This window comes from Schistocerca gregaria, chromosome 6 (assembly GCF_023897955.1).
Source record: "Schistocerca gregaria isolate iqSchGreg1 chromosome 6, iqSchGreg1.2, whole genome shotgun sequence".
NCBI lineage: Eukaryota > Metazoa > Arthropoda > Insecta > Orthoptera > Acrididae > Schistocerca > Schistocerca gregaria.
In genome coordinates this window covers 177,929,852-177,957,430 of record NC_064925.1, presented here as the reverse complement: position 1 = coordinate 177,957,430, position 27,579 = coordinate 177,929,852, and the positions used below count along the sequence as shown (strand labels likewise).

Genomic DNA, 27,579 nt, shown 5'->3' with positions numbered 1-27,579 from the left:
CTTAAGTGCCAAAGAACCTGGTATAGGATATGCGTATTCAAATACAGAGATATATAAAGAGGCAGAATACGGCGCTGCAGTCCACGACGCCTATATGAGAAAACAAGTGTCTCGTGCAGTTGTTAACTCGGTTACTGCTGCTACAATAGCAGCTTATCAAGATAAGTTTCAACGTGGTGCCATAGTCGGCGCACGAACAATGGGACACAGCATCTCCGAGGTAGCGATGAAGTGGGGATTTTCCAGTGCAAACATTTCACGAATGTCCGTGAATATTGTAAGGAGTGTTTCAGAACTCTCCATTACACTGATTAAACATTACATTGAGTATCCAAAACAATATAGCCAACTTAAAGCTATTCTTTCCTTTGTGAAAGACTCTGCGATTCTCTATGGAAGCACTCAGATATCGATAGTAACAATCTGAGGGCGAAACATGGGAGCACGATTCTAAGCACTGTTGTGAGACGAGGTCTGTCTGCGAGAGTAAAATTTCAGTAGTGTTGGTCGAGAGCTCGAAGACAAAAGACGTGGCACGCTGCCCTCACGTCGGTGATGACAGATCTTGCTACACTCAAGACCTGATTTTATTTATGCGGCCGGGAGAGATTTAGATGGCTTACTTCCATTTGAAGATGGAATTCAAGGTAAAATTCACAAGCATAACGTAAAGCGCAAGTTGCAGGGTTAGGCTCGCGACTGTTAGTCCGAGTTTACAATAATAACATGTTTTTGCTTGTCAGTTAAAGAAGCCTCCTTATCCTACAAATAATAATAATTATTCTCGACATCTAATTCATAAACATGCTATGGTTATTAAATGTTAATGTAACTTTGAAATTGAAATAATTTGTTAATCTGGCACTCAGCCGTTATTGATACTTACAAGATCATTGTCAGGCGTTTCGCCATTATTATTACTTGTCAAACTATTATTGGTCATGATGATTTCTGAAGATTTAAAAAGACTTAATTTATGAAATCCTTTCTTACAAGTTGTTTAGTAGTTAATATGACCCAAGCAAACTCCTTTTTATTAAATTCATTCTTACTAATAACAAGCTATAGTCGCTGCTGCTGTATAATGCTGCAAATTGCTGTAAAACAGTTGGAAAAAGTCATCTAAAGCTGTGAGTGCAAAACTTAGTGCCAAAACAGAGACACTGACACAAAACAAAATGTCATGTACTCTAATCCAGTAAATTCCGTTGCACAAGCCAGATTCTATATCACTTCAAAATTCTTATTCAGATACGCATTCATATAGTTTAGGTATTTACTGTTACAGGTACATTTGTTCCTGTAGTTTTTCATCTTCAAATACGCAGTCAGACAGCTTATCCAAATGTTACTTATAAGTTTTTCATGTAACGATCTGTGAATGGCTTATATGACAATGACACTGACATTCATACAGCACGCAAACAGTGTTATGCAGGTTAGATTCCGATTACTGATGGCTCAGGTTACTTATCGAGTCCACTTTCACAGACGAACATAGGCTTTATTTGTTGTTGGTATGTTACAATATCAGGAATCCAGTAAAACATCAAATCTTTGACATCGCTGCGATAAAAGGTCCTACAGGAATGGAACCAACGACGACTGAAGATAATCGTTCTACGTGATAGAAGTGCAACACTTCCGCAAATTTCTGCATATTTCAATGGCAGGCCATCAACGAGTGTCAGCGTGCGAACCATTCAACGAAATATCATCGATATGGGCTTTCGGAACCGAAGGCCTCTCGTGCACCCTTGATGACTGTACGACACAAAGCTTTACGCCTCACCTGGACCCATCAACACCGGCATTAGACTGTTGATTATTGGAAACTTGTTGCCTGGTCAGATGAGTCTCGTTTCAAATTGTATCGAGCGGATGGATGTTTGCGGATATGCAGACAACCTCATGAATCTATGGACCCTGCTTGTCAGCAGGGAATTGTTCAAGCTGGAGAAGGCTCTGTAATGGTGTGGGGCGTGTACAGTTGGAGTGATGTGGAACCCCTGATACGTTTAAATATGACTTTCAAATGTAACACGTACGTAAACATCCCGTCTGATTACCTGCATGCATTCATGTCTATTGTGCTTTCCGACAGACATTGGCTGTTCCAGCAGGGCAATGCGACACCCCACACGTCCAGAATTGTTACAGAGTGGCTCTAGGAACATTTTTCCGAATTAAAAACCTTCCGTTGGTCAAACTCCCCACCCATGAAGGTTATTGAGCATATTTGAGATGCCTTGCAACGTGCTGTTCAGAAGAGATCTCCACCCCCTCGTACTCTTAAGGAGTTGTGGACAGTCCTGGTGGATTCATGGTATCAGTTCCCTGCAACACTACTTCAGATGTTAATCGAGTCCATGGCACGTCGTGTTGCGGTATTTCTGCGTACTCGCGGAGACCCTACACGATATTAGGCAGGCGTACCAGTTTCTTTGGCACTTCGGTATATCTATACATTTGTGACTACCGCTGTGTCTGGTTTGTTATCGAAAAGTAATTCCAATTTTTGTCATTTATCGTGCTTGAGTAACACTTGCGTTAAGCTCTATGGAATTAACTTGAAAACCTTATACAAATTACATATTTTTTGATTCCCTTTTCTTGCTGGCTCCACATCCATGACTATCTCCTCACTATAGATATGTGGTCAAAACAATGTGTCTAATCTCTTGTATAATCCAAAACGAGGAATCCTCGTATTAATTCCTTAACTAATTTCCAAGAAAGTGGTGTTCGTATGAATATACTTTGTTAAAACTTACACCAAAATCAATTGATGGTGTTTAATATTCTCCACCAAAATAAAGTACATCCTGTCTTCTTCTCCCAAGTCTCCAGGAAATGAAGATAAACGTTGCCGAAACTGTACGGGTGCCATAGCCGATTTGTAATCAGATTCGAGCTTGACTCTAGTAATATACGGTCCTCTGCTGTCCGCTGCATTTTCCTCCCCTCCAGTCTTCATACGCGAGATGTTTTGGTTCAGAACGTCTAATTCGGCTGTGATGTGGACCATAAAGACTACGTAAATAATATCAAAGAAACCGTTGAACCCGATGGCGAGAATTAAACTGGTTGCCTGCAGCGCGTAAGTGATTTCGTAACACTTGCGTTAAGCTCTATGGAATTAACTTGAAAACCTTATACAAATTACATATTTTTTGATTCCCTTTTCTTGCTGGCTCCACATCCATGACTATCTCCTCACTATAGATATGTGGTCAAAACAATGTGTCTAATCTCTTGTATAATCCAAAACGAGGAATCCTCGTATTAATTCCTTAACTAATTTCCAAGAAAGTGGTGTTCGTATGAATATACTTTGTTAAAACTTACACCAAAATCAATTGATGGTGTTTAATATTCTCCACCAAAATAAAGTACATCCTGTCTTCTTCTCCCAAGTCTCCAGGAAATGAAGATAAACGTTGCCGAAACTGTACGGGTGCCATAGCCGATTTGTAATCAGATTCGAGCTTGACTCTAGTAATATACGGTCCTCTGCTGTCCGCTGCATTTTCCTCCCCTCCAGTCTTCATACGCGAGATGTTTTGGTTCAGAACGTCTAATTCGGCTGTGATGTGGACCATAAAGACTACGTAAATAATATCAAAGAAACCGTTGAACCCGATGGCGAGAATTAAACTGGTTGCCTGCAGCGCGTAAGTGATTTCGTAACACTTGCGTTAAGCTCTATGGAATTAACTTGAAAACCTTATACAAATTACATATTTTTTGATTCCCTTTTCTTGCTGGCTCCACATCCATGACTATCTCCTCACTATAGATATGTGGTCAAAACAATGTGTCTAATCTCTTGTATAATCCAAAACGAGGAATCCTCGTATTAATTCCTTAACTAATTTCCAAGAAAGTGGTGTTCGTATGAATATACTTTGTTAAAACTTACACCAAAATCAATTGATGGTGTTTAATATTCTCCACCAAAATAAAGTACATCCTGTCTTCTTCTCCCAAGTCTCCAGGAAATGAAGATAAACGTTGCCGAAACTGTACGGGTGCCATAGCCGATTTGTAATCAGATTCGAGCTTGACTCTAGTAATATACGGTCCTCTGCTGTCCGCTGCATTTTCCTCCCCTCCAGTCTTCATACGCGAGATGTTTTGGTTCAGAACGTCTAATTCGGCTGTGATGTGGACCATAAAGACTACGTAAATAATATCAAAGAAACCGTTGAACCCGATGGCGAGAATTAAACTGGTTGCCTGCAGCGCGTAAGTGATTTCGTAACACTTGCGTTAAGCTCTATGGAATTAACTTGAAAACCTTATACAAATTACATATTTTTTGATTCCCTTTTCTTGCTGGCTCCACATCCATGACTATCTCCTCACTATAGATATGTGGTCAAAACAATGTGTCTAATCTCTTGTATAATCCAAAACGAGGAATCCTCGTATTAATTCCTTAACTAATTTCCAAGAAAGTGGTGTTCGTATGAATATACTTTGTTAAAACTTACACCAAAATCAATTGATGGTGTTTAATATTCTCCACCAAAATAAAGTACATCCTGTCTTCTTCTCCCAAGTCTCCAGGAAATGAAGATAAACGTTGCCGAAACTGTACGGGTGCCATAGCCGATTTGTAATCAGATTCGAGCTTGACTCTAGTAATATACGGTCCTCTGCTGTCCGCTGCATTTTCCTCCCCTCCAGTCTTCATACGCGAGATGTTTTGGTTCAGAACGTCTAATTCGGCTGTGATGTGGACCATAAAGACTACGTAAATAATATCAAAGAAACCGTTGAACCCGATGGCGAGAATTAAACTGGTTGCCTGCAGCGCGTAAGTGATTTCGTAACACTTGCGTTAAGCTCTATGGAATTAACTTGAAAACCTTATACAAATTACATATTTTTTGATTCCCTTTTCTTGCTGGCTCCACATCCATGACTATCTCCTCACTATAGATATGTGGTCAAAACAATGTGTCTAATCTCTTGTATAATCCAAAACGAGGAATCCTCGTATTAATTCCTTAACTAATTTCCAAGAAAGTGGTGTTCGTATGAATATACTTTGTTAAAACTTACACCAAAATCAATTGATGGTGTTTAATATTCTCCACCAAAATAAAGTACATCCTGTCTTCTTCTCCCAAGTCTCCAGGAAATGAAGATAAACGTTGCCGAAACTGTACGGGTGCCATAGCCGATTTGTAATCAGATTCGAGCTTGACTCTAGTAATATACGGTCCTCTGCTGTCCGCTGCATTTTCCTCCCCTCCAGTCTTCATACGCGAGATGTTTTGGTTCAGAACGTCTAATTCGGCTGTGATGTGGACCATAAAGACTACGTAAATAATATCAAAGAAACCGTTGAACCCGATGGCGAGAATTAGACTGGTTGCCTGCAGGGCGTAAGTGATTTCGTAGTTGGGGGACCGGTGGATGTCGATGGGCAGCCATACGGGCAGTGGGGTGTTCCTCAGGGACTCTGCAGTAACGTTCGCCTCTCGAGTGGAGAACTTCACCAAGAGAACCGGCTCCAGCACCCACAGCGTCAGCGGGAACATCGGCAGAACCTGCAACACAGCGTTTTAAAATGCAGCAGTGAAGCGTACACCAAATATCTGGTTGCATAAAATTATTATGATCGGTTCAGGAACATCCCATACATCTAAACTACACAATGCAGCTACAGTGATATAGAAAATATTAAGAAACTCATTATAACCCCGATTATCTGATTTGGTATGGATCGAAATAACCACATATCATCCAAAAACTCTTAATAACACTACTCAACAGCCATTTTGCATCCGCAGTGGGATGTATCAGTTACCGTGTATTTTGGTGTGTAGAATTCGAATCTTCCTTCCAAAATGTTCTACACCTAATTTTTTTAGTTTTTTAGGGTTTTTACTGTTTATTTTTTTTCTGCATATTTCTTTCTTTAGTGTTTGGTTTGCTTGCCAATTTTTTTAAATTTATTTTATTTTATTTGTATCTTTTTTTGTACAGGAACACTAGAAGTCGTCACCAGATGGCACGTGTGACATACATTCTGAAATTTACTCATCAGATAGGAAGAGAATCCATAATGTGAAAGATACTTTAAGACCTTGTGCATGTTGAAACACGCATGCTGCTAATTTCTTCAAACTTACCTCGACTCCGCAGTGTATTGCAAGTTTTGCTACCTCAGTGAGTGCTTCCTGTGGTGTTTAAACTTACACTTAATAAAATGGCTTTGCGCAAACGTAGTTGCCTAAAACACACCGACAACTATAGGTATGTGTATGGTATATTCACCCCATAATGTCAAAGAAAATTGATCACTGATTTAGTGATGAAGGCATATAAACTGTATTTGAATTGTCCTATAGGTGATCAAGATTAAAAATTTTGCACCTCACACGAGCTGCATAACCTGTCCAAACACTTTAACCGAATGCTGGACAGGAAACACGCAGCCACGCTACTCGCTATTCCAGTGGCGTTTTGTAAGCCTAGAGATCACTTTTCCGACTGTTCCATCTGTGTCACAAATACTACAGGGCATTCAAGCAAAACTATACATAAAATAAAGTAACCCAATGTATATTCATTGCATTTCCCGGTGCCCCAACTTGAAGGAATGACTCTTTTTGTCTGTAACTTGCAATCCGCAGGTTTACAGGGTGAGTTCACGAAATACTGATGTTTTTGTGCCCATGGGACAGCCATATCACCAAGAACCACCACACAGTCAAGAAATTGACTATAAGAAAAATATATGTATCTGGAGTCGAAAGTGTGACAAACATTCCATTGGTTGAGCACGATAAAATCATTTTGTCTCCTCTTCATCTTACTTTGGGCCTTATGAAGAACTTTGTAAAAGCTATGGATGAAGATGGTCGAGCTTCAGTCATTTGAAAGAAAAGTGTCCTAAATTGAGTGAAGCAAAGCTGAAAGAAACTGTACTTGTTGGACAACAAACAAAAAAAATTGATCTAAGATCCAACTTTTGATACCAAACTCACAAATATCAAATTAGCTGCTTATTCCTCTTTGAAACAATTTTTTTTCATTGTGAATTATGTATTAGACGGCTTCTTTCGTGCAAAGACATCCGTATTATGGAACACTGTAATCAACGTTACTAGACCCCTTTGATGATGAACAACTTCTGTTGGGGTCTTGCTAGGTAAATTGATGAAACGGTAAACAAAAGAAGATCATCGTTGTCACATTTTTAGAATACCAAAGAAGATAAAGAGTTGAAAATATGCTATCAGCTAATTTAGATGTTCAATTCGTGTCATGCCCACCAAATAAACATCATCCGAGCTGGCCTTCAAGGCTCAACGGTACCGCCCGGCCACCGTGTCATCCTCAGCCCTTAGGCGGATACGGAGGGGCATGTGGTCACGACACAGCACTCTCGGCCGTTGTCAGTTTTTGTGACTGGTGCAACTACTCAGTCGCTTCTCAGTTGACCTCACAAGGGCTGAGTGCACCCCACTGGCCTACAATACTCAGCAGAGCCGGACGGTTACCCATCCAAGTGCTAGAGAAGCCCGACAGCGCTTAACTTCGGTGATCTAACGGGAACCGGTGTTACACCTGCGGCGAGGCCTTTGGCTCACGGCCACTAATCCTTATTAAATAGTATTGAGCTCTAAAGTTATGAGTGGGTATTTCCCGGTTCCTTCAATTTTATAATTTTGGCAAGTATTATTTTAGATTCTTCTATGACTCTAGGAAATGTGACGTGATAGAAGAAAACTGATTTCCCCAATGAATTCAGCACCACAAAGTTTAAAACCTCCCTTTTACTAACCAGATGCAAGCCAAAGTTTAAATTTGTTAATCAGTGATAATTAGACTGTAAAAATAGGTACACTGAGCATATGTGGGGTATTTAAAAACTTGGTTCACATTCTTCTAAGATGCAGCACTGGGCAGAACTAAAGAACAGATCCTGTGCCCAGACTTTCGGGAATGATGGAGACGGGTAAATGTATCAGTTTGAGGTAAGGGACTCTTGTTCGGAAAGAACTCGTCGAAAGTCATAACTAAAATCGTTCTGATAAGTCTTGACAGTACAATACATGTACCAGTACTGTTGCTGCTAATACTGCATGGTAGGCAACATTCAGAAATGGTAGTATGGACAAAACAAGAAAAAAGTTCAGTAAATATTGGCTATAAAATGCATGCCTTAAGAGCTATGTGCACTGTTACATCTTCGCTACTGTGAAACGCATCCTTCTACTAAACAAGTGCCCATAGCTCTAAACGTATGTATTTTAGAGCCAACGTTCACTTTGTCTTGGTAGGTACTACCACCTCTGAAAGCTGCCTATCCTGCAATATTAGCAACAACAGTACCAGTAAATGTATTCCACAGCCACTGGTATCAGAACCATTTCCGCTTAAAATTTTTGACTCTGTCGTTTCCGGATCAGAGTCTCTTAGCTAAGATTGATACATTTACCCTCCTCCGTCATCCCTGACAGTCTGTAACATCATTTTGGAATCACCCTGTACGTTTCTTGAGATATGGGTCATTCTGCCCCATTATAGCTTTGTGTCTGTTGATACCACAGGGGAGGCGCAGCTCAAGATTAAAGGTAGAGCGTTTCCAAAAGACAGGGGAAATATATTTTTCAATAATTTGTTACAGAATTTAACTGATCAGCAAGCATTTCGAATGTGTTCCACAGATATTTAAAGAATACCAGTCAACGTTTTAAAACTTTTTCATCACATTTTCCTTGCTTTTGAGAGAATTTTACTGGCAAATCTATACCTGATAAAATATCTGATTTATTTAATTTATTCATAATTTGTTCTAGGTACTAGTTTCGTGTTCATAGTCCTATTTCTGGTCAAAACGTCTGAGCAAAGTGAAAACAAGGCTCCCTCGGAAATACACAATGAATTTTTGTACGAATTTTCATTACACATTGGAGTGATATATATCCAATTTTTATAAAATAAAAATTGAAATAAAAAATTAGAAAAAAAGCCAAAAGTTCAGTGAAGTGATTTGTCTAAAAGTAATAAATAAAACAGCTTAAAGAGACATTTGGCTTATCTTTGAAAGATGCTCAAAGTCATGTACAGTAAGCAAGGCTCCGTTTGAGAATTTAAAGCTCAGAGTTGAACTAATAATCTTAGAATTTTGAAACGCTCTAGAGGATATTTGTCTAGTGGATTACGTAGAACGCGCATTCTCATTTGCTGTTCGTGATTTCGCTTATCGTTTAAAGTGTGTTGAATGTTTGTATAGTGTATTTTATTTCTTACTTTTATACAAATCATTTCACGAAACATTTGACCTGCTTAAAAAAAGCAGTCATTCCTGTCATCATCATGTTCATTAAATTGGGACCGGCAGCTTCCCTTACCATCCAGTACTGATGCTGGATCCCAGTCTGATGGCTTGGCTGATGCCGGAAATGATTACCTAAAAATGAGGCGACGACACAGAAACTAGTACCGAGCACAAAAGATAAATTAAATTAAAACAGTGTAGTGTCAGACGTTTGTTTCTAAAACACAAATGTTTTTATAACAGTTGGTATCAAGTGATGTTTTCCAAAAAATTTCCAATAATTTTTCAGTAAGCTCCACTTAGATTCGGGTGCGTGGCTTCTTCGAGAAGACTGGACAGGCCTAAGAGAGTCATGCTAACCGCGAATGATTTTCATATTCCGTTGGTCACAACGCAAAAGATCAAGAGAGTGGCTGGGTCTTCATTCACGAATCTCTGTATCTTTGTATTATACTTCATCTATGCTTGATTTAACTTTTTTTACGTTGTTTCTCGCATTGCCAACTGTATTCACAGTACTAAATGCATTCTAAGCTTTTAAAGGGCTCGGAAGATTGTACAAGAAAGAATACAACAATATAAATGTTACCTAGCGCCCGTTTCACGAACGACTCAGTGATAAGACGAAATAAAGACGCGCAGAGCATTAGCTGTAAACATGATCCAAATTTGCAAACAGTGTTTCCTAGATAAACTGTTTTATTTGCGAGTTTATTTTTATTTCCTGTGGTGTATTTCGAATTGGATATCATATGAGTAATAAACCCGTCAGAAACATTTCAGCCTTTCTAAGACTGCGAAAATCGACTATTGGTTTTGTTGTTGTGGATACGCGAAGGTTCAAATGGTTCAAATGTCTCTGAGCACTATGGAACTTAACATCTGAGGTCATCAGTCGCCTAGAACATAGAACTACTTAAACCTAACTAACCTAAGGACATCACACACATCCATGCCCGAGGCAGGATTCGAAAATGCGACCGTAGCACCTAGAACCGCTCGGCCACTCTGGCCGGCGATACGCGAAGGAATAACGACAGATAAACCAAGATCACGCGGCCCTCATGTACTGACGAGTAGGGACCGTCGAGACGGTTATAAAACTACATGAAACTATAATGAGTGAGAAACATCATTGCATCCGCTCTGTTATTTTTTTTAAAGCACTACCGATTTCGTAACGTTAGTTATATCATCAGGTGAAGTCAGTTACGATATGATATTGGCGTACAATTGATATTAAACTTTTCTCCCCGATTTCTAGACTTTCGCTCAATTTAAAAAATCATGTCGCATGGAATGAAATTCTAGGAATCGTGGGGAAAGTTCAATATCAATTGTATGCCCGTATGATATTGTAATTTCGCCTGATAGTGTAACTAACGTTACGAAATCGATCGTGCTTTTTAAATAAAGTAATCATACAGCTCTAAGGGTGTTTTTCAATGAACATTAAGTTTTTCCGCTGTGGATGTCCGTCAAATAAACATTAGTGCTCATGAAATCAGAGGAAAAATCTGTTGTGAGTTTCCTAAGCGCTGCCAAGCAGTCCACCTAACTCAGTAACGGTGCATAGGGAATTAAAAAGGATGGGTTACAATGGTCGAGCATCTCCTTATATCCTACACATTTTATAGTCAGTGCTAAGCGACGCTGAAGATGGCGTAAGGAGTGATGCCACTGGGCAGAGAATGACTAAAAGTGATTGATTTAGAGTGATGAGAAAATGCTAGATGCGGAAGGATATATTCAGTTTACAGAATGCAGTAGAGGAACAGTTCAGAGATCATGGTTGTTTGTATCAGCATAACAATGCACCCTGTCATAAAACAGTATCTGTGAGACAATGGTTTTTGACAGTGACGTTCCTGAAATAGACTGGCCTGCATTGAGTCTTGACCCTGTCGTCATTAAACTGCTTTTGGATGAGTTAGGCCGTCGATTTTGCTCCAGACTGCAGAGTCCAGGATTTCTTCCTTCTCTGAAACTCGCTCTTAGGGAAGAATGGGATGCCGTTCTTTCGAAGATGTCCATGCACCTGTTTAAAAGTACCCCCAGCAAATTTCTAGCCGTTATAAAGGTGGAAGGTGGCGAAGACTCATGTTAACTGCCACTTACAAGTGTCCGGATATTGTTGATCACATAGTGTATTTATTCACAGACACGCTCTTGATAAACTGTTTTTTTTTCCATGGGTGTGGAGTACCCCAATATCTTTAAGTCTACCCATACTCAGAATTCTAACGGGTTACTGTGAACAGGGATGTCATGCTACTCGAACTATGATCAGTTGAGAATTTGTCACTGTCTACAGTATGTGAATCCACTCTAGGTGAATCTCACTTCATGTGTAGATAAAATACAAGCTGTGAAGTGCGGATCTTACAAGAGCTATTCATAAATTATCCCCTTATTGGCTGTTAATAACAAACAAATGTTTGTACCTTCATGGAACTTGTATGGCTGGAAAAGGAGACTTTGAAGGTGGCGTTACATCAGTCAATTCTCTGTTACATATGTCAGCGTGCAAGAGGCAACTGAATGAAATGGACGGCGTTATTGTACAGGGTCACCAGTTATTGAACTGTAAGAAAAAAAGTAAATTAGGTACAAATTACCTAACTAAAGATAGGCTATAACATGTTCGACATGCCTGCCATCATTGGCGCTGATGTGGTGCAGGTGAATAGCAAAATTCTGCGTAACTCGCTGAAGTGTCCGAACATTAATGCTGTCGATGACCTCCTGAATGACTGTTTTCAGCTCAGCAACGGTTATGGTTTTATTGCTGAACGCCTTGTCTTTAATATAGCCCCACAAAAAGGAGTCGCATGTGTTCAGAACAGGAGGATATGGCGGCCAGTCGAGGCCCATGCCAGTGGCCTCTGGCGACCCCAGAGCCAGAATGCGGTCCCCAAAGTGCTCCTCCAGGACATCAAACACTCTCCTGCTTCGATGGGGTCGAGCTCCGTCTTGCATAAACCACATATTATCAAAATCAGCGTCACTTTGGATAATGTGGATGAAGTCATCTTCCAAAACCTTCACGTACCGTTCGTTAGTCACTGTGCCATCAAAGAATAGCGCTCGGACGATTCCGTGACTGGACATTGCTCACCAGACAGTCACCCGTTGAGGATGAAGGGACTTATCGATCGTGAAACGCGGCACATCAGTCCTCCAAATGCGCCAGTTTTGCATATTGACGAAACCCTTCAAATGAAAGTGGGCTTCGTCGCTAAACCAAACCGTACAGCGCATGCTAATGCCCATCATGACCCGCGGCCAACCGTGCAGTTTGAACGTCTTAACCAAACCATTCAGAAGTTATGACGATTTTACTTCAAATAGTTCAATAACTGTCACCCTGTATCTTCCGCCATTTCGAGATAACTTCTGTCCATCGCTTTCTACAAGCAGAAGAAGTCGGTGCCAGTGATATTCATCGTTGATTCTGTCTTGTGTATGGGGATGAGTTTCTCAGTGGTGGTGTGAGGAAGCAGTGAGGAAAATTCAAGCATGATATTACAGATATGCATGATGAAGGTGGTCCAGTAAGACATTTAGATATGACTGATGAACTCGTGCAACATGTTGACGAAATTATGGTGTTAGATGTCGGTTTACAATTTTCTAATTTTCTGGGAATGTGCCCCAGACTTCAAGGACCTCTCTAACATTGTCACAGTGAGGTTAGATTACCTTAAGTTCTATGCAGGGTGGGTGCGAAAATTCCTATCCAATGTTCACAAATCTGGGATCGGCCTTGACATTCCTTCAGCACTATCACTTAGAGGTGGAGGAATTTCTGAATAGAATCGTTAGTGGGAACGAGAATGGGTGCACTAGATCAACTCTGTAACATAAAAGAGTCCAGACAGAGGCTGCACGTTTTCTCAATAACCCCAAACAATTGAAAGAAATGCTGTCAGATCGCAAAATAGTGATTACAGTTTTTTGTGAACGCAAAGGTATTTGACAAGACATTTCATGAAAGAAACGCACGAGAATACTGTGTCACCATAGATTTATTGTGAGACGAAATTTCGAAGGCAAATCAGAAACTAGCGGCGCGAAATGGTTACCAAAGGAAACATTTTCCTCCGTGTCAATGTGTGACCCCTTACTTCGAATCGAACAAGGATGAAATTCGGACTTTTTGGATGGGAGATTTTTCATCATCCTCCATGTTGTCCATACTGGGCACCAAGTGACTTTCATTCCTCCCTCAAAATGAAGGTCTGGCTGTATACTCAGCACTTCAAGACATGAGCCGAAACATACTCTCAGCAACTGGTTGAAACACCAGGCAGCACCAATCTTTGTTGAAAGGATAACGAATCTGGAGCAATGGTACAAGAAATTTTCGTATCTGGTTGAAGAAGTAATATTAAAATGTAAGTACATACTTTATATAAAAAAAGTATGTTTTCTTTTTCAGGGTTCCATACCCCAATAGACAAAAACGGAACCTTTGTAGGTCCATTTTGTTGCCCGTCTGTTAGTGAGTCCGATCGTTGAGCACTTTTTTTCTCAGGAACAGGTAGACGCTCAAATTTATGTCATTTATTTTGATACTCAAAAATTCGTTCATCAAAACTTGTAAGATACTTCCCGTTGACCTAGGATCACGAAATTTGGCAACAAGCAATATTTCACAGTACAAGTAAAGAAAAGAGATCCTAAAATTGTTATTTTTTAATTGTATAACACGAATTTTTTTGGCATTTTTCATGCATCTGTCTGTTTGTCCGTCTGTTAAAAGCCTTTTTTTCTTGAGCAGGTTGGCATATTAAATTCAGATTTATGTCTCATCCTACTGTCTATGGTCCCTTAGCGGCATAAGAAACGTTAGTTTCTAAGTCAGTGGAATCAAAAACTACTGTCATTTAATGTTAATATATTTTGATACTCGCAAACAGTCTCACCAAAACCTACGTGTGTGCTCCGTTCACATAGAATCATGAAGTTTTGCAAGAAACACGGTTTCACAGTAAACCAAACGAAAAAAAAGCAGAAAATTGTGAATTTGTGATGATATCACACGAAAAAGGTTTTTGTGATTTGTTATGCGACTATCTGTCTGTCCCTCCGTCTCTTAAGAGCCCTTTTCCTCAGGCAGGAGTCGGCGGTCTATGGCCCTTTGGTGGGGTAAAAGTGTTGAGCTTCTAATTCGGCGCAATCAAAATATATGGCCATTTATGTCATATTTTGACAGTCGCAAACGCTCTCATTCTTTCGCAGGAGGTATTTCCCTTTGACGCAGACTCGTGAAATTTGACAAGAAAAAAGGTTTGAGAGTAAAAATGAAGAAAAGAGTCATAAAATTATTAACTTATAATCATATCTCACGAAAAAAATTGTCTTTTGTTATTTTTTATCCTACGTCAAACTAGAAATTAAAACATTCTCGAAAGTCTTGAAAGCTGTGGGGCCGATATCTTGCCAGTATCAATGCCGATAACAGGAAAAAGTCGTTGATTGATTCCCGGAATGTGTACACTACCGAACCCTCAGTGAATGAGTCCTACCTGATGTGGTGTCACGCCAGACACAATACTTGCTAGGTGGTAGCCTTTAAATCGCCCCCCGGTCCGTTAGTATACGTCGGACCCGCGTGTCGCCACTATCAGTGATTGCAGACCGAGCGCCGCCACACGGCAGGTCTAGTCTAGAGAGGCTCCCTAGCACTCGCCCCAGTTGGACAGCCGACTTTGCTAGCAATGGTTCACTGTCTATATACGCTCTCATTTGCCGAGACTACAGTTTCGCACAGCCTTCAGCTACGTCATTTGCTACAACCTAGCAAGGCGCCATATTCAGTTACTATGTCTTTTGAACAGATAATACTGTGAATCATGTACCTTCAAGAGCGACGTTCATCATTAATGGATTAAAGTTAAATATGAAACTAATTCCGTCCGCTTTCTGAATTCTAATTCCTTATCATGTTCCAGACCTCACGTCAGTATAGTCCTTTTCTTCTCACGTCAGCATGCGTGAGCTAAAACGTGTGCATTTCGGCCTCCACTAGTAACACGGTGTTGGCTCTTTTGCCAACACAACACATGACTAACTGTTTGATAGCCAATCGGAGGGTGATTTATGAACAGCCCTCGTGCAATTAGAATTCATTGAGAGAGCTGTAACGTAGCACGGTGGCGATGTGGCCTGCACTTCTCGCCTGCTGTATGAAATAAGGATAAAGTAACTCCTCGAGCAGATTTGATCACGCAAGGGTGTGGGTTACGCTTACAGCAGCTACAATTCTTGGCGCGCTACACTCTCTCCTGCATATCCGTAGGGCTAAACGAACGAGGTCTACTGTGATTTCTTGTTCTTACGATTGGTCTGGTACCTACGAGTCACCGGAAAAAGCTGCTCAACTCTCAGACAAAATGTGGCGTTGTCTACAATTCACCGCGTGGAATAACCGAACTACATTTCACCTTCTCATCATTCACACACAGTCGACGGAATCAATTTGTTCTGTTGCAAATACGGCCTCAAAAAGATGCGTATGGAATGAATGATATAGGGGACAGCCGCAGATGCTGTCTCTGACAGCAATAAAATTAAATGTTCGTGTGGCATTGATGGCCGAGAGGCTCGGCCTCCGGGTGCAAGTCTTATTTCAGGTGACGCCACATTGGGCGACTTGCGTGTCGGTGACAACAAAAGGATGGTAAGGCACATAATACCGGAGAATATCACCAACCACACCGTAAACAGACCCCGAGACCGCTGTTTTGTAAGCAAACACTCAGCTAAGCAGGCGGACTGCCTGACAACACCATCACATGCAATGTACTATCTACAGAAGGGAGCACAACCAAAACGAAATGAGCAACGAATATGAACAGACTGAAATTTTACACTGACTGTTCTCTGCTTTGGTAAACAGGTCCATTATCAGCAAATATTTCTTCAGTACATGTCTTTCTGCTTTTGAGCAGTGTTATCTTCTGCAATAACATGAAAAACGCTTATCAACGAGAATGTATACGTTTACAGAATGCATCTTTATTCTGCCGTGGCATGTGCACTGATTTGAAACTTCTTGTGAGATTAAAAATGTGTGCCGGACCGGGAGCTGAGCCCGGGGTTGTATATGTATTTGAAACTCTAAATTCTTAATTTTGTGAAAGACTTGACACGGTTGAATGCTTTTTTTTTTTTTTTTTAGTCATCTGTCTTCTGACTGGTTTGCTGTGGCCCGCCACAGATTCATCTCTTGCGGCAATAGCTTCATTGAGAGCAGCACTTACATCCTACGTCCTCAGTCGTCTGTGGGATGTAGTCCAGTTTCTTGGATCAGTTTTCCATATGCTCCTTTCCTCGCCAGTTCTGCGGAGAACTTCCTCATTCCATATCAGTTCACAAATTTTCAACATTCTTCAGTAGCACCGCATCTCGAACGCTCTGATACTCTTCTTCTACGGTTTTGCACAGTACCTGATTCACTACCAAGCGTGCTGTGCTATAGATGTCCATTATCAGAAATTTCTTTCTCATATGAAGATATATGTTTGATATTAGGAGACTTCCTTTAACCAGGAACGCTCTCTTTGCCTGTGTCAGCCTTCTTTTAATGTTCTCATTACTTCTATCCTCATGTGTTATTTTGCTTCCAATGTAGCAGAATCACTTAACATCGTCTACTTCCTGTAGCAAGCGCTACAAAGCTCCTTTAAATTCTAGTTCTGATACTGTATTTTCTGTGTCCTCCACATCGATTTCCACTTCTTCTTCTATCAAGTCGTCAAGTCGTCAGTCAGTTCCTCCTCCTCGCACAGACCTTCCACCTATCCGCGCTCTTCTCTTTGTGTAACAGTGGGATTAACAGTGGGATTAATATGGACGTCCTTGCTTTTCTTTATTTCCCCAAAGGTTGATTCTTCTTTTCTAAATAGTGAATCAGCTCTTCTGATAGCTATTTCGTTATCTATTTCCTCAAATTTTTCCTGCAGCCATCTCACTTCAGCTTCCCTGCACTTCCTATTTATTTCACTTTTAAATGAATTATATAACTGTATTCCTATTATTCTCTGATTATTTTTATATTTCCTTCCTTCATCGACCAATTAAAGTACATCTTCTGTTACCCGAGATTACTTAACAGTTACCTTGTTTATCCAACTTCTGTGGTTGACCTGTTTAGAGATGTCCATCTCTTCAACAGAGTTGCCTCCTGTAGTATCACTGACGCAGTAGTTACAGCCTTATAAAATTTCAGAGGCATCTTATTATTTCTCAGTACTTCCAAATACGACTGCTTTCCACGCTGATTAATCAGCGTGGTCTTCTTAAACTTCAATCAACTTTTCATCGTCGCTAAATGGTTACCCGAATCGATCTCTGCTCCTGGGTACGCCGTACAATCAAATATCTAATTTGGAATTATATGTCTGACTACGATGTAATCCATCTAGAATCTCCTCGTGTCTCTGGGAGTCTTCTTGGTGAATCTCCTGCTCTTGTGATTTTCAAACATTTTGTTCTCTATTACTAGCTGAAATTTATTGCGTATCTCAGTTAGTCTTTCTCCTCTCGTGTTTTTACTAACAAGCTCATATTTTTCCGTAACTCTGCCTTCTATTCGTCCCATAACATCTCGTTACAATCCTCTATGATTAATAGATTATACTTTCCCTTTACATACTGCAAATCTGTTTAGTCATGATGCACTATATCGCTTCTTCTTCTGGTTGTATGCCCGAGCTATTGTTGTCGGTGTTGATTTACTGTCGATTCTGATGAGAACAACCCTGTCAATGAACTGTTCACAGTAACCCACTCTCTGTCCCACTTTCCTATTCATGACGAATCCTACTTCCTTTAATTTATATTCTGCTGCTCTAGGTATTACCATATCTTTGTGTGACGAGAAATCCTTCTCTTCCTTCTATTTCATTTCACCAACCGCCACTACATTTAGACTGAGCCTCCGCGTTTCCCTTTTCAGATTTTCTAGCTTTCCTACCGCATTGAGACTAATATTCCAAGCTCCGTTTTGTAAATTATTACCCTTCTTTTTTCATGGTTACCTCTTCCTTAGCTGTCCCTCTCGGAGATCAGGATGGGGACCTAATTAGGAATCGTTTTCCAATAGAGACACCATCATGGCACTGTTTCAGCTGCAGGCCACACATGTCCTGCGAATACACATTACGCGTCTTTAATGCAATGGTTTCCATTGCCTTCTGCACTCTCATGCCGTTGATCTTTGTACATTACTATATCTCTTATGGGTAGTTTCACACCCTAAGCGCAAGAGAGTCCCCTGAAGCTGTGTCCGCACATCCATCCCCTTTGAAAACGCTGTTGACAGAGCGATAGTGACTCCTTATAGTGGTACTCTTTGGCCGTCATTGATGATAGCATTTACTCAAAATTTAAGCAGTGGCTGAAATAGAATCTGGGACCCAAGACTTTTTGATTACTAGCCAAAGACGCCATTCCTTCTTTTGCGTGTCATCCTTGCGCAGCGGCCATGCTAACTTCTCTATAATGCTCCAATTTTAGTTAACGTGCCGCCAGAGTCACTACTAGCTCTAGACCACGGCACGTATGTTATGAGGAATTAGTACTGCAGCGAAACATCTACGTCTTTCTTCAAGTTATGTAATATCCTTTGACTGTAAGTCCCTTAACTTCATCATCTTCTTCATCGTTCAGTAAGTTCCACGACGGTTTTAGCAATTTTTCCACAAATTGTACTCCAGGCTTCTTCTAAACAGCATATAGATGTTGACAGGCCGTACAGATAACTTCTTGAAAGAGCAGTTTTCGATAATGACCTTCAAAGGTCTTATTGACGCCTCAATCCATGGATTAGATAAGTCTTGCAACGCGAGGCAGGAGAAACTCGCCTTTTTTCCTATTATTTAAATGAGCTTTCACAGGGTGAAATGGAGCGTTGAGCAACAATAGAACAGAACTGAGATGCAATCCTTATCGTTTCACAATCCTTTAATGGGTGCTCCTTTCAATAGTACAATATAGCTGATCAAATGTCGAAATTATTTACGTAACCAAACAGACCTGCTTCTTCATCTGCTAATGGACTGTAGCTGCCGTATCTTATAACACGTTTTCCATCTATTTAAGAAACCTTCACTTTTTTTTCAAAACTGATCTGTCCAGGAAGTAAATTCGCCTTAGTCACAATATTGCACCATGAGGCAACAGTCTGATATTTATCAAACATTGTGAACTTCTGGCCATGCTCATCACGTAACGAGCATCAAATAATTATGAGCCGTGCGTGACTCGTGTTCCCGCCATCATGTATTTTACACCCTGTTTTTAACGCACTTCCATCTCACTACGTTAATTTTAAATTACTGTTGTCACTGAGTTGCTGCTTTGCCTGACCGTGAGTGGCGTTAGCATCGCGTATCGATATATCCCCTGTCGTAGTATTTTTGCTTGACTGTTATTACTTCCCGCTCGTTGTCTGTTGTAAGGTGCTTGGGATCGTGAGTTCGGGTCGCGAGTTTGGGCTGATGGTCAGCTGGAACGCGTCTGGAGCGCAGTCCGGACCTGCCTGTCGGGGAGTTGCAATGCGGCGCTAGTGCAGTCATGTTGGAGCAGTGAGGTTTGCGTCGCCCGACCATTGCCGCCACACATCACTTGACCCGGGCCACGACCTTGGTGGATATCGGTCGGTCGTCCTACAGGAGGACGTGGTGTGGCTCGCCGATCGTTCATGAGTCGGCGACTGTTGCTCCGTCGTGACTGCACTGCTGCTTCGTCTCCGACTCACGACGGCGGAAATACTGGCGCGGAATCAACCATGCAGAGGAAACACGCCCACTGGCTAAACGACATCCCTGAACCAGGAAAGGACCGACCCAAGTTTCATAAGATGGTAACTGAAAGGGGGCCGGAATCGCTAAGAGAACCGTTACATGTCGCCCATTGAGACGACCGACCTCTCAGAGCCAGAATGCCGACAACATTGCGAGAAACTTCGTTTTAGCACTCTTTAATCTCAGTTATTGCTAAGTTTTCTAAAACATGTTTGTCACTAGTTTATGAACCCCTCGCAACTGTTCATATAGATGAAAGCATTTCAACAATAACACTAATGTCCAAAACGAAACTAGAGGTGAAAGAGTCAAACGGCACACTTTGTATGCAAAACAAAACGTTAACATGACGGAAGAGAAGTCCAGGCATCAGCTGAAGTCGGTCATTGAAATAAATCCAATGGCGACTAGAGAATATTTGTGCTGGTCCGGAACGCGATGTGATGATAAGCGCGACATCTGAGCTCGAGTCCCGGTTCGACACAAGTTTTTACTTGTCACCACTGGATTTATTTCAACGCCTGACAACATCTGATGTCTGGATTTCTCTTTTGTGAAATACATATGAGGCTGTGGAATCATGTGGTGTCTGTTCTTCTGGACATGCCTTTCAGACGTATATACTCGCAGACTTATTCATATGTGAAATAAATGGCCGTATCTTCTGACTGCACTGACGTGGGAGACGCGGGCCGGGGGTGGCCGAGCGTCTCTAGGCGCTACAGTCTGGAACCGCGCAACCGCTACGGTCGCAGGTTCGAATCCTGCCTCGGGCATGGATGTATGTGATGTCCTTAGGTTAGTTAGGTTTAAGTAGTTGTAAGGTCTGGGGGACTGAAACATTTTAATCATTTGACTTGGGAGATGATGCTTAGTATACCGCTAAGAGACCATAGACCTCACAAAGTAACATAAATTTTAGTTTGATATGTCTAACCATTTCTGAGAAAAAGGGGTGTTAACAGAAGAACGGCCACAGAGACAGCCTCATGACAAATGATAATTTTTTTTGCTATGATATAATTATAAATTAACAATTTTCGAATTTTTTTCTTTAGTTGTAATGTGAAATCTGGCTTCTTGCCAGATTTAATGATTCTAGATCAAACCCTGTAAGTTTTGATGTCTGAGTTTGCGAGAATGAGAACATGTGACCTAAATTACCTTATCTGACTTAAGAGCTTCAATTTTTCACGTTGTCAAGTGACCTAGACCCCAAGATGTAGACTTCAAGATGTGAAATAAATTTCAATTTGATGTGTCTGTCCGTCCCTGAGAAAAAGGGTTCTGAACAGTTGCACAGACAAACGGACAGACATACGGACAACATTGTGAGCCTGTAGGGGATCCTTTTTTATCGACTGAGGTATGAGTTCTCAGAATGTTAACAGTCGAGTACAGCAGCTTAGGGCAACAGTCTCACGTACCGTCTACAGCTTGCAAAGAGTGAGACGCATAGTGATGTGCCAGACATACTAACCACGTGCTTAGTAGTGTGTTGGTCCAAAATTGGAACACAATATAACAGCGATTCTGCGTGGCCTGAATTCCATACGTGGTTGATAGGTTTTCGATGGTATATTGCACCAGATGCCTAAGCACAGGTCTTTCAATTTCCATAAATTACGAGCCGGTGGTTTGTGAACACAAATTTTGCGCACTTGGCATCCCAGATGTGGTCCATCGGTTTCAGATACGAGAAATTCGGTTGCCGACGCATCAGCTTACTTCATTATCATGCTTCTCAAATCACTGTAGCACGATTCTTTCCTTGGGACATGGACCGCTATCCTGCTGGCAGATGCCGTAGCCGTCGGGGAATGAAGCGATCCAGATGGTCCACAATAAAACTCACATAATCCATAAGAGTCAAGGTGCCTTCGATCTATAATAGAACAGGTGAATGCACTCAATGGCATAACATTATACCCACTCGGCTGCGTACCTACTGCAGTACGTGTTTTATTACATGTTTCGAGCAGCCGGAATATCCCCCCAGGGTCAAACATCGGCTTGGTGTAACTAGAAACATAACTGATCCGACCAGGAGCCCGGTTTCCATTAATTCACTGTCCAATCTCTATGACCCGGTGCCTACTGTAGTTGAAGTTGACGATGTTGGTGGGTCCACATGAAAACACGGAAGGATCGTCTGTGACAGAGCGTCATGTCCAATAATGTGCGCTAAACTTTGTACCTCTAAATACGTATGCCTATACCAGCATTGCACTATCGTCACAACTGCTCCATATCGCGGACTATCCTGCTTTACACAATGGTCAAGCCCCCAGCCTCCGAGTTCTGTGTTGAGTGGTGGACTCCACTTTCTGTAAGTACTCATGACAGTACAACGTGAACAGCCGGCGAGCTTCCCCATTTCCGACATACCCGTTCCCAGGGTCTGGGCCATAACAATTAACTACGAGAGCTATTCGGAAAATAAGGAACGATAGGTCGCGAAATGGGAACCACAGTGAAAATCAAAACTGTTTTATTTGCAACGGTTAGCTACACCTTCAGCTACTTCTCTACACCGTGGCCGCTCAGACTTTGACATCTGTCGTACGTTGTACCAACTTTTCAATTCCCTCGTTATAGAAGACAGCCGCCAGTGCTTTTCGACAATTTTCTACTCTGGACTGCAGCTAGTTGTCTGTGTCAAAATATTGTCCTCATAGTCAGTGGTTCAGTTGAGCAGAGATGAACCTCATGGGTAGCCAATTACGGGCCGTATTGTGGGTGCACAGACACTTCCCATCGAAAACGCTGCAGGAGCAACTTCATTGCTCCTGCAGAGTGCGGCCGCGAATTGTCGTGTAGAACGAACCGCATGACAGTTATGTTATGTGGACTGCATAGCTTCAGGTGAAATCTTTCGCCAGCCCCTCGTACTTGGCGGGAGACGCTAATTTCTAGCCATCTTTACGTCCTCACTGTGAGCTCAGAATTGAAAAGGGCGACATGATGCGATCAACAGGCGTACTAGACACAGTGCTCAATGCGTCTGTGCAAAGCTTCATAAGATTTTCACTGTATTTTCCATTTCGCGACCGATCGTTCCTTACTTTCCGAATAACCCTCGTATTTGTCAAAGTCGTGAATGACAGTGGACTTTCCACCTTGCGGCCCATATCGCCGCTAGAATGATTCTCCATTCGTCTCTGCTCTGATGATACACTGTCCAGTCACATTAATGTGACCACCTGCCAAAAGCCTGAATAGTTCTCCTTCGCAGCACGGAACGATCCGAAACGTGCAGGAAGAAAGTCAGCGAGTTTCTGGAAAGCACCGACGTGGATATGGAGCCATACCGAATACAGTAGTGAGGCTATCTCCAATAAATCTCGAGGTTGAGGATCAATGGCGCCCGAGGCAACCACCCCAATCGAGGTGTTCCACTATATTCTCGTTCTGGTTTAAATGCGAGAAATTTCGTGGCTGGGGAATACGGTAAACTCATTCTGGTACTCTTCGAACTACGCTCGTACACTGTAAGCTGTGCGACGTCTCATTGCCTTGCTGGTAGGTGCCATCATGCTGAGGAAAACCAAACTGCATGTATTGGTGGACATGGTCTCTAATGGTGCACGAATGTTTGTCGTGATCCATTGTGCCTGCCAGAATGAGATCGCCCAGGAAATGCTACGAAAACATTCCCCATACCATAATGCTCCCTCCTTGTTTGCCTTCAGACGGTGCACGCCGTATACGCCAACCCTCATCTGTCTGATGGAGCGCAATACGTGATTCATGTGTAGGGACCACCTGTCGCTGCTCAATGGACGTCCAGTGTTGCGGCGTTCCCGACGAACTTTATATGCCCTCGACAGCTTGTGCTGCCACCTGCGGTCTGTGAGTGTTGTCGCACATTGATGTCGAACAGTGAAACGTCCCCTTAGAAAAATTATAAATTGCTGTGCTTGAAATCCTCTTACGTTATTTGATTTTCAACAGCTGAGCAAAACTGAACGTACTCAGATATTTCTCTCTTTACTACTTATCAACACTAAACTCACAAACAATATATTTAGCGCAAAGCATTCTGATTTTCAATAATCCCTATAAATTAATGGCCCTGACTAACAATAACCTATACCTTTCATGAATACTTACCTCACAAAAATTTTCGTTACTCGAACTACTGCAATACAGCGAGCTCTAATACTTCCAGCTAAATGAAAGATTCTAACTACGGAAGGCATAAACTACTGATAGGCATAGTCAGCAAATGAAAGATTTTGTTAGAGAACAAACAGTGTATTTACCTTAATAATGTTCATAACACACAGCACGGTCAGTGATTTTCATACAGAGCGCTACGTGGCGTTACCAACATAAAACCCTAAACAGCCTACTTACATTATGACTAATCAGGACTGTCTTTATGGACTGTGAGGACAACTTTTGCTTTTGACCAATAGTGTATCAATACGTGTGTGCATTTGATATCTATGTTATTGTAATTATGATTTTTTTTTCAAATCCGTGGTGGGCACTGTCGAAAACAATTTGTAAAATTTTCTGTGGGGAGCATGGGGGCTATGTAAGTAGGCTGTTTAGGGTTTTATGTTGGTAACGCCAAGGAGCGCTCTGTATGAAAATAACTGACTGTGCTGTGCGCAGTCTATGGCTGGTTTGCATTGTTGGAATATTCTAGTGTTGGACAGTTGGATGTGAACAGCGCGTAGCGTTGTGCAGTTGGAGGCGAGCTGCCAGCAGTGGTGGATGTGGGGAGAGAGATGGCAGAATTTCGAGAGCGGACGACCTGGACGTGTGTCCATCTGAAAGAGTAAATTTGTAGAGGTTGATATCATGAACAGATGTATATATTATGACTTCTGAACATTATTAAGGTAAATACATTGGTTCTCTATCAAAATCTTTCGTTTGCTAACTATGCCTATTAGTGGTTAGTGCCTTCCGTAGTTAGAATCTCTTATGTAGCTGGCACTATTGGCGCTCGCTGTATTGCCCGAGTAACGAAGAATTTAGTGACGTGAATGATTCATGAAAGGTATAGGTTATTGTTAGTCAGGGCCATTCTTTTGTAAGGATTACTGAAATTCAGACTGCGCTGCGCTAAAAATATTGTGTGTCAGTTTAGTGATGATCAGAATAAGTAAAGAGAAAACTGTTTGAGTACGTTCCGTTTTGCTCAGCTGTTTGAAAATCAAATAACGCAAGAGGTTTTCCAGCACAGTAATGTATAATTTTTCTAAGGGGGCGTTTCAACAGTAAAATTACGTTAATTTGAGTGGACCACGCATATTTCCTTAACGAATTACGTGTCCACAATTCCAGCATGTGGCATTCAGTCTTACGTTCGACTGTGGTGATAGTTTTTGGCTCATCAATCTAAGTGGAAGTTTTTCTGTAAGAAAAGCATTTGTAAGGTCTTACCTGCCAGATGCGGAACATGATGATGGCTAGCCTCTGGTAGCGGGCCCGGATTCCTGGCACAGATTCTGGGAAGCTTTTCCTAGCCTTCATCAGCAGCGTCACGAGCTCCTGCATCAGGTCCTTCTGCCCCGTCAACAGAAAGATCTGGAAACACCAACAGTAAAAGAAATTGCAACGCTAGTTTTGAACGGATGCTGTAAGCATCTCTAAGCATACTTCGGATGCTTTCACATTGGCGACTTCGATGCGTCGAATCAGTCGTGCGGTTCAATTGCTGTAATCCTCGACTATCGCGCGGTTGAGCCTCACTGCTGAATTGAGGGTCATGCGACTGAACCTCTTGGCTGAAGCTCTATGGCGAGAGCTGTCCGTCTGTCGGTGGGAACCAGTTACGAAATGTATTCTTTCCGTTTTTTTATTGGAAAGAAAATACAGTCAACCAAAGTATCGTGTTTTCGAAGTACAGACCAAAATGTTCACACATCTCTTCACAAACATTATGTTTTTCGATCTTTTTTATTGTGGTTTTAGGGCGCACAACTACAGTGGCCATAGCGCCCAGACTAAGTTATGAATGCACTGCGAGGCACAATGTTAAAACAGCAACTAAAAAGGACAACACTATAAAAGGCACATTAACAGGCAAGGGATTAAAGGAAAACATCATAATCAAATGTCCTTAGACTGGTTTGTCGAGTGGATAGAACAAAGAACGCGAGCAGCTGATCCTGGGTCATCCGCTAAAATTTCATCCAGAGTACATGGCAGGCCAAGATCAATGCGCAGTGTATTAAAATTCGGACAGGACGTTAAAATGTGGCGTAGCGTCAGGAATTGCCCACATGGACAGAACAGCGCCGGCGCAGCCGTCAGCAGATGGCGGTCGATCTTATTGCTGTAATAAACATGATACCCTACAAGCCATTAATGGGGGGCCACTGACAGTTTTGATAATCCTTGATTTCCGAAAAACGTTTGACACCGTGCCCTACTGCATACTGTTAACAAAAGTTCGAGCATACTGATTGTGTTCCCAGATATGTAAGTGGCTTGAAGACTTTTTAAATAATAGAATCTAATACCTTGTCATCGACAGAGAGTATTCATCAAAGACAAGGGTATCATCATTAGTGCCCCACGGAAGTGTGATAGGACCGCTCTCATTCTGTATATAAATAATCTGGCGGACAACGTGAACAGTAGTTTAAGGCTGTTTGCTGATGACGCAGTGGTGTACGGCAAAGTGTTGTTCTTGAGTAACTATAGGTGCATACAAGATGGCTTAGACAGAATTTTTAGTTAATATTATTAATGGCAGTCTCTCTAAATGCAGAGAAATGTAAATTAATGCGGATGAGTAGGTAACCAACCCCATAACGTTCGAATACGGCATTAGTATTGTGCTGCTTCACAGAGTCACATCGATGAAATATCTGGGCGTAAACTTGCAAAGCATTTAGAAATTGAATGATCCCGTCAGATTGGTATTCGGGAAGGCGAATGGCGACTGACTTCGTTATATTCGGAGATTTTTAGGAAAGTGTACTTCATTTAAATAGGAGACGACGTATGACGTATAGCGACCCATTCTTGACTACTGCTCGAGTGTTCGGCATCCTCACCCTATCAGTTTAAAAGAAGACAACAAAGAGATTCAGAAGTGTTCTGCTAGACATGTTACCGGAAGGTTCGATCAGCACGCAAGTGTTACGGAAATACTTCGTGAACTCAAATAGGAATCCCAGGAAGAAAGACAATGCACTTTTAGCGAGGCGCTATTGCGGAAATTCAGAGAATCCGTGCTTTTGAGGCCGCCTGCAGATCGATACTACCGCCACCCTCGCACGTTTCTCGCAAGGACCACGAAGATTAAGGAAATTATGGTTCGTACGGAGGACAATAGACAGTCGTTTTTCTCTTGCTCTGTTTGCTGGTGGAACAGAAAAGAAAATGACTAGTAGTGGTGCGTGGCACCCAACGAAATAAACCGTACGGTGGTTTGCGGACTATGTATGTAGATGTAGATGTAGGGTGTTGAAAATGGAGCTCCGCAGCGGACGA

The 27,579-nt window shown here is 41.7% G+C and overlaps 2 protein-coding genes and 1 pseudogene across 2 annotated transcripts in view; all 3 read right to left on the bottom strand.

Annotated features, from left to right (window-relative positions):
* LOC126278789 (odorant receptor 43a-like) overlaps positions 1-3,028 on the bottom strand; it is a 53,272-nt gene extending 50,244 nt beyond the window's left edge. The window contains exon 1 of the mRNA XM_049979065.1: positions 2,775-3,028. Coding sequence (XP_049835022.1) covers positions 2,775-3,028 — 254 coding nt within the window. The remainder of the gene's footprint in view (positions 1-2,774) is intronic.
* Positions 3,029-5,066: 2,038 nt separating this feature from the next.
* The window catches only part of LOC126278788 (odorant receptor Or1-like), a 30,545-nt gene continuing 8,032 nt past the window's right edge, over positions 5,067-27,579 (bottom strand). Inside the window, exons 2-3 of the mRNA XM_049979064.1 lie at positions 25,519-25,662; positions 5,067-5,561 (exon numbers count right to left, since the gene is read on the bottom strand). Of these exons, the coding sequence (XP_049835021.1) occupies positions 5,067-5,561; positions 25,519-25,662 (639 nt within the window). The remainder of the gene's footprint in view (positions 5,562-25,518; positions 25,663-27,579) is intronic.
* Positions 18,753-18,850, bottom strand: LOC126279754 (U6 spliceosomal RNA; annotated as a pseudogene).